General features: G+C 42.2%; 1 protein-coding gene across 2 annotated transcripts in view; it reads right to left on the bottom strand.

Annotated features, from left to right (window-relative positions):
• Positions 1–3,337: 3,337 nt before the first annotated feature.
• The window catches only part of LOC126236014 (translation initiation factor IF-2), a 71,381-nt gene continuing 66,447 nt past the window's right edge, over positions 3,338–8,271 (bottom strand). For both annotated transcript variants that reach the window (XM_049945027.1, XM_049945026.1), the window contains one exon: positions 3,338–4,831. In XM_049945027.1, coding sequence (XP_049800984.1) covers positions 4,139–4,831 — 693 coding nt within the window. In that variant the 3' untranslated portion in view covers positions 3,338–4,138. The remainder of the gene's footprint in view (positions 4,832–8,271) is intronic.

Below are 8,271 nucleotides of genomic sequence, written 5' to 3'. Positions count from 1 at the left end.
TCCATCTTTTCTTGCACCTCAAAAAACTTCTGTCCTCTGGTCAGCATTTTGATGACAATGAAGAGCTTAAATGACTGTCACACACTGGTTCCATTCACAGGTGGCAGACTTCTATGACACAGGAACACAAAAGTTGATCCCACGATATGCAAGTGTCTCGGTTCTTTTGGTGACTATCGAAAAATGGCTCAAACATTGCTGTACCTGTTGCCAATAAAGTTCTTCACGTAACTATGTTGTCTTTGTTTTTTAAAAATAGGTAAACTTGCTTTTTGGATGCACCTCATATAATGGTCAAGAGATAGAAAATGAGGAAGGACTCAAAATCATGGGAAGGGAATATTTTGAAGAACTTGTAAACCAAATGGAGACTTTGATAAGGAGAAGGAACTACAAACAGAAAAGGACTTACCATGGAGAGAACTAGAAGATGCTTTGAGAAAGATGAAAGAAAAGAAGACACAAGGCTTTGATGACTTAAGTGAAGAGATGGTGAGAGCAGCAGGAGAGGTTGGAATACAATGACTCAAATAGTGAAGATTGTGTGGAAAGAAAAGAGGACCCCAGAAGATAGGATGAAGGGAATAACTGTCACAGTTTGCAAGAAAGATAATCGAAAAGAGTGAAAAAAAACTATCAGAAAATTAAATCGATGAGCTGTTGTGCCGCTACTTTCATTGAGAAAGTTTTGGAAATATGAATTCGGACAAAAATAGGAGGGATGAAAAAACAACAATTGGCGATCAGAACAGGAAGGTCTACAGTAGATCCAGTTTTTGCTGTAAGACTACTACAAGAACGTCGCTATGGATAGGGAATAGATGGATCAGTGGCCCCCTAGACATTGAAAAGGCTTATGATAGTGTATGTAGACACAATGTATGGAAGTGCCTGGAAAACAGAAGAGTAAAAGGAAGACTACATGGATAAGAAAAATGTACAAGAAGAGTGTCAAGGTGGAAGGATCAGAATAACAGCTTGAGGAATGGGACAGCTTGAGGAATGGGAAGAGCACTCTCACTGTTGCTCTTAATTGGGTGATGGATGAGATGATGACCAGAATGGCAGAAATAATTGGTGAAGGAAAGATTAAAACAGTGGAGTTTGCAGATGATTTGAGGAAACAAGGAGGCAGCGCAAGAGTTGTTGGACGTACGGCAACAAATAGTACAGAATGTGGGATGAAATTTTAGATAAGTAAGTGTGAAATGCTGATCACAACCAAGAAGAAGGAGAGTCACTGGTGGACTAACAGTTGGTGGGGAACAATTGGGGAAGGTAGAGAGTTTCAGGTATTATGAACCATAATACAGGAGAGTGAAAGAAACAACAGAGAAATAAACAAGCAGGGAAGGCAAGCAGAAGCATTCTGGAAGACTCTGGTATGGAGCAATGATGTCCCACAAAACAGTGGAAGGATTGTATATTGGGTGTGCAATGTTCCAGTTCTGATGTATGCCTCAGAGACCTGGGTAATGAAAGGAAGAGAGAGAGCAAAAAGTGAGATTTTTGAGAAGTAGTATTAGAGTAAGAATGACAGACAGGTTAAGGAATGAATCAGGAAATTAGGGGAGGAGGAACCATTGCAGGATAAGATACAGAAATCCCGGCTCAGACAGTATGGACATATTCAGCAAATGGGGGAGGATACCCAGAAAGATACACAATATGAAAGGGAAGGGAAGAAGACCTGGATCAAGGTGGAGGCGGAGAGATGATGGAAAGGCAGAATAAGATGGAGAGGCTTATGTTCCAAACAGACCCAGCTAGTGGCTGGAAACTGTAACCAATGATGATAACGATTATGATGATAATGCAACACATCACTCAAAAATTTTTATGATAGGTGCTCTAAATAACAGAGGCAGGGCCAACCACATCATATATACCAATTACGCTGTAACCACTGCACATCATTCTGTGTAATTATGATGAACACTAAACTATCCAAATGTAACAACACAACAATCAATTTTTGACAGTTAAAATAATTGTATGGATAAAAAATCGACTCAGCAAGCAGCAGCAGAAAACCCACATAAAAGGAGGTTATAAGTAAGCAAGCTTTCGGAGCCAGTGGCTGCTTCTTCATGCAGAAGTGTTGAGGGGAAGGAAGAGGGGTGAAGGAAAAGGACTGTAGAGGTCTAGGAAAAAGCGCAGATTTCAGAAAAGTCACCCAGAACCACAGGTCAGGGGAAACTTACCGGATGCTTTCCTTCTCATCCTATCCAGTGAGTATCCTCTGACCCAAGGTTCTGGGTGACTTTTCTGAAATCTACCCCTTTTCATAGGCCTCTCCAGTCCTCTTTTTTTTTTTCCACCCCTCTTCCTTCCCCTTCTGCATGGAGGAGGGGCCACTGGCTCCGAAAAAAATGCCTAATTATAACCTCCTTTTGTGTGTGTGTTCTGTCACTGCTTGGTCAGTAGATCGTTTATCTATCCAAATGGTTAACTAGGCCATACAGTTGCATCATGCCCATCATAATGGCCACTCCACAACCCATACCATATGGATGTTCCCCCACTCCCCTTCAACAACAGCTTTTCTGAGCAGTGTACAGGTGAGAACTCCTCCAGAAACATATCCTTTCTTGGTGCAGTCCCCTTGCCTTCAATATTAGCTAATCCCTGTCCTTACTCTGCCTCTAACCTCTCTTCTGTTCCAATCTTCACCCTCTTGCCGACTATTTTGTTCCTTCACTTGTGATATGATAGTGCAAACTAAAACTGGAAATCTGGGACACATATCATCTGTGTATTTGAAGGCTTATCACAAGCATTACTTAGCAGAGTACAAGGAACATTTTTGCTACTGTATTTTTGCAGTATCAAGTAAGAAGCAATACTGTTGTTTTGCTTGAATTATTGTTACAAGTGCAAGAAGAAAGTTTTGTTCAAAATAGTGTTGCCTTCTACTTTGGCACTATCTATTAAAAATAACAGTGAATAAACTGACCTCAACAGCCAGAGACTGTCGTCGTGTGTGTGTGTGTGTGTGTGTGTGTGTGTGTGTGGGTGGGTGGGTGGGCGCGCGCATTTCCAATGAAGGCCTTGATTTCTCACACACCTTTTGTTGTGCCTGTCTGCGTTTTAGCATCTCTGCTATATGGTGAGTAGCAGCTATACTTTTCATAATATTGTCACAGTAAATAAACAGTAGACAACCTTGCTCTATTTACATAACACATACACAGATTGTCTTCTTGATACTTTTTTCCCCTTTTCTAAGTGAAAACATTTCCTTTTTCTAGGGCTATCTTGTATGCACCAGTTTTCATTAATGAAGAGTAACTGGCTTTGTTAAATGGTAGTTAAAAAAATTTATTCACATTGTTATTTTCAGGACTTTGACCATCAGGATAAAAAGTATAAAATTTCTGTCCTAGATATAAAATAAATTAAGAACTTAACATAATGTGAAAGAGATTTAAAAAAGCAAAGAGAAAGATATTTATAGATCTATTTGGCTAGGTATAATCTTAAGGCACAATGCACTCGGGATCAAATGACTAACACTGGACATGTGACTAGTGTTGCATAAACAAATACAGAGTTTCTGAAGTATGTTCCAGTAGCATACAGTTACAGCTTAAAATAAATAAGTTTACTTCAAAATTACTTCAAAGAAATAAATCAGGGGTTATACATTCAAAATGTCACATTTCCATAAACTTAAAGACCACATAACATGGAAATGTAAAGCTGTCCTTCAATCAAAAATATTTCCTCCAGCACATCATCATATAACAGTTCACTCTTGTCGTCATTCTTTAATTACTGTTTTCATATCTGAAATGACTTTCTTTTGTCTGCCGCACTATGCTTTCATATAGTCAGTTTAAACTGCCATAATACAGAGCACAGCTTGTACTGTTCAGATGCACAAGAACATGAAAACACACACACACACACACACACACACACACACACACACACACCAGGTGGCAAGACTGAGTTCATCTCTCTTCAGGCTGCAGTGCCACAGAAGGAACAATACGTAACAATTTCGCAGTGAGTCTAAGAAGCACAAACACTTCAGACAACAGATAAACATAAAATTCACAGTAAAATTAAGACACACAGTCAAAATCATACCATACGCTAACACAGTCATATGCTTACTCTTTCATTCAAAAAGTTAAGAACCGATCTGAGTTGCACACAAAAGACTTGCAAAACTGTCAAGATGAGATACAGTCGTAGGTGGAACAGGCACAATGGGATGTGAAATGTTTGTTCTCGGAGCAGCTACTTCTGTAACTGCTGTAGTGGCAGTAGTCTCAGGAATATTACTGCCAGCTAAGGTACTGTTGTTAGCTGCCACATCGGGCACAGCAACAGAGAGTACTGGTGGTGGTGGTGGTGGTGGTGGAGGAGGAGCAGGAGCAGATGGAACAGCTGTTGCTGCAGCCGTAGCTGCTGCCGCCGCCGCTGCCGCTGCTGCAGCAGCAGCAGCCGCTCTGCGCAGGCGGGCTCGCCTGGCATTGGCTTCAAGCCTCGCCCTCCGCAGGTGTTCAGGTTCATTGGCCCTCCGCAGCCGAGACCGCCTGGCATTAGCCTCACGCCTGATGCGCCGTTGCTCTTCAGTTTCGTTGGCCCGTCTCCTCCTCTCACGTTCTGCCGCTGCTGCGAGCCGCGCGGCTCGTCTCTCTGGGGTCTCTGGTGTCTTCCGAGGGTTTCGTCGCTTTGGGGTACTGTGGGCATGTTGGTGAGATTCTGTTTCCACTGGGGGAGGGCAGAAATCTGCTGGAGCAGGTTCTCGAGGTCTGTGGCAGTTCAGTCCCTCATTTCCTGGCACTGTACTTGGAATATCTTGACATATTGGCTGCAACTGTAACAGTGTCAATTTTAAATTACATTACTTTATATGGTTTTTATTTTGCTTCAGTTGGTGCTTATGCTATCATGTGGAGTGCTGCACCGAGTTGCGCACACTGTTGTCAGGTTTTATCAGCAACATATTTTCATTACTCTGAATTGCTTCAGCAACCTTACATCCTATCTGGAAAAAAAAAAATAATAATAATAATAATTAATGGGGCACCAGACTGCAGTGTGTAACCTGAAGTCATTTTATCTTCCTGAACAATGGAGTTTCAAGCAAAATCCTTTAAATAGAATGTTGTACAGAGTTATTAAATACGGCAAACATTTCCCTCAGATATGTGAGGTTAGCCATACATGATCCAGTCACATTAATATGACCACCGTACTAACAGTGGAGGGTATATTAAACTTGTTACGGGAACGGGCAAAACAGTGCAGCCGTTATCATAAAGTCGAAATTGAGCAATTTGTGTAAAATCCAAAAGCGCATGGTCATTGACTTTCAAGCCAAGGATGGAAGCATTTCTGAAATGGCTGTTTGTAAACTGTTCATGTGCTGCTGTGGTTAAAGTATAATGCGCATGGCAAGGTGGTGCTATCCAAAACTGGCATCAAGGCAACTGTGGCACATGATGGACCTTACATGACAGTGGAGATTGATGATTGCAGAGATTTGTATGGGCAAACAGATTTGCAGCTTTGAGCAGGTGACTACCTAGATGAACCAAGGGGCTGCCAACAGTGTTTCCTCAATGACCAATCAGCAAAAGTTGCTTCATATGAGCCTCCACAGCAGGCACCTAGTTCATTCAACCCAGCTCACTGCTGTTCATCAGTGACCAAGGTTGGAATTTGCACGCCAATGCCACAACTGGACATCCACTGAGTGGCAACAGGTAGCCTTTCCAGATGAATTACATTTTATGCTGAATCCGACAGATGGCTGTTGTTGTTGCTGTGTACAGCATGAAACTTGTAAAAGTGAACGCACTGCACCAACTGTTCAAATGGCTCTGAGCACTATGGGACTCAACTTCTGAGGTCATTAGTCACCAACTGTTGGAAGGGTCCATACTAAGGAGGGAGCATTATTGTCTGGGGCAAGTTTTTGTGGTAGGTAATCCTATTATTCTGAAAGGAATAATGGAACAAGTGTGCATCTATCCTTGGCGGGCCAAGTCTGCCCCCCAAGTGTAGTTTGCTGCACAATGGCATCTACCACCAGGGCAATGCAATGTGTCACACCTCACAGTGCATGGGCGTGGTTTGAAGAGCACCTAAGATGAATTTACCATACTCTACTGGCCGCCAAATTCCCTGGATTTAAACTGAATCAAGAATCTGTGGCACAACCTCAACTGGGCTGAGACGCCATGGATCCTTAACTGAGAAACCTAGCGAAGCTGGCCAGGCCAATGGGGTCAACACGTTCCAGAACACTCTTCCAACACATCTCGCAGGGGTCTGCACTGCCAAAAGCAGTTATTCAGGCTTTTGATGGGTGGTCTCACTTATGTGAATAAACAGTGCATTATAAGATTACACAGACAAAACAAATGATGAAAGCATTGCAATTACTTATACAGATGGGAAGAAGCAAGGGAGAATTGGATGGAGGGGTCGCTAACAGGGTGGGATTGTGGCAGCGGTGTGTTCAGTCTCATGGATGTACAGGGAGTTGCGTGTGGTGCCCAGTGGTGTGGGGGAATGTACTGGGAGATAAACTGGAGAGAAGAATGTGAGTGAAGTGGCAGGCATGTGGACAGGCAGGCACTGGTTGTGGGAGCCATTGGAGTTGAGATTGTGAGGATTGGGGCATCAAAGCTCAGTTGCGATCTTCATAGTTCAGAGAATACAGCATTCAGGGCACAGATCCACATGGCATGGGTTGTGAAGAAGCCATAGAAGTTAAGTGTGTTGTCCTGTGTGTTCTGCCACTGAGTAGTCAACTTGCTGTGGGCTACACTTTGGCAGTGTCCATTCCTTCAGGTGAACAGCTGATTAGTGGTCATACCCACATAAAAGACTATCCAAAAGTTATGACAGAGCTGATATATGAGCCCGAGTCTGTTACCCCCTGTTCCCCTCTCCACAATCTCTCTCTCGTCCTCTGTTCTGTCTCCCCCTCACAGCCCACTCCACCATGTCATTGTGCACCACAAGCACCTTCCAATGTGTATATTAAGATTGAGCACACAAATGCCACAGTCATATCACCTGCACTTGCTGCCTCTCCCTGCTAGTCACAAACGAGGTCATCGTCCAAAAGCTTAGCAATATTCTCAGTCCTCCTTATGTGCCTATCAAGCATGCATTACATAAACTATATGGTGCATTGTTACCTTAATTTCCATTAACCATGTCAGTTTTCGCTTAAATGACTCATTTGGAAAGAGGCTAGGAGCAGAAAACAGTAGCAAATCCAGTGAAAGTGATGATATGGCAGCCTTTATGCATAAGGGGTGCTACTGTTCACTACTGTATGTCAGTGAAAGTCACTTGGTGTAGTTGTGTATAGGAAGATATGCCTGCCCCATGTGTCACGTGGAACCCATTTATTAATTTTGAAACCACCTCACTACAGTAGTGAGCAAACAGCCTGTATGAAGTACTGTATAACAATCCAACCATCTGGTTCATGTGATCTTATATAAGTGTGTAACAGAGAAGCTACTTGAATGAAAAAAAGCAGCTCTGAGATCTGGAAGTCGACAGTGGCTGGGAAAGAAGTACGCTCTCCCCATGCCTTTCATACCACATCCACAAAATGCCATTTGGCAGAGGATGACATGGCATTGCAAGCATCGTTTGATTATGGTGTTGATAAAAAAAATCAATTGCTGTTTAATCCCAGTCCCTCCCCCCTTTCTGTGCTCTCTCTCTCTCTCTCTCTCTCTCTCTCACACACACACACACACACACACACACACACACACACACACACACACACACACACACACACAAACACACACGAGTTAAGGCCCTTTTATGTCAGAATACCACAGAAAATATTGTTATAGGGTGCTTGTTCAGAACACCAGCATCAGAACACAGGGTGGGCCATATGTCAGCTATCAAAAGTGCAGTTGGTGAAATAATACTAGACAGCTGAAAATAAAATTTTCTGTCAATACACAGACACACATAGTTAATTAGTTTGTTTCTTTCAGGTTCCTTGGATAATTTTGGAAGATGAATTGTAATTATGTGGAACATGTCATTTTAAAATCACATCCCTACTTAATTTGTAAAAATGGCTACATACTGAACATTTATAAGATATTTTTTATTTTTTCAATATACAAATATGAGATAGTATTTCCTACCTACCACCTTCTACACAACAGGAGTTTTCAAGGAGAAAATTTTTCAGTTTGTTTTCAAACTTTCGTTGCAGCATTGTACACCCATTTTTCTGCTAAATGTGGAGTAATAATTGTAATT

Source organism: Schistocerca nitens, chromosome 2 (genome assembly GCF_023898315.1).
Source record: "Schistocerca nitens isolate TAMUIC-IGC-003100 chromosome 2, iqSchNite1.1, whole genome shotgun sequence".
Taxonomy (NCBI): Eukaryota; Metazoa; Arthropoda; class Insecta; order Orthoptera; family Acrididae; genus Schistocerca; species Schistocerca nitens.
This window is presented reverse-complemented; position numbering and strand designations above follow the sequence as displayed.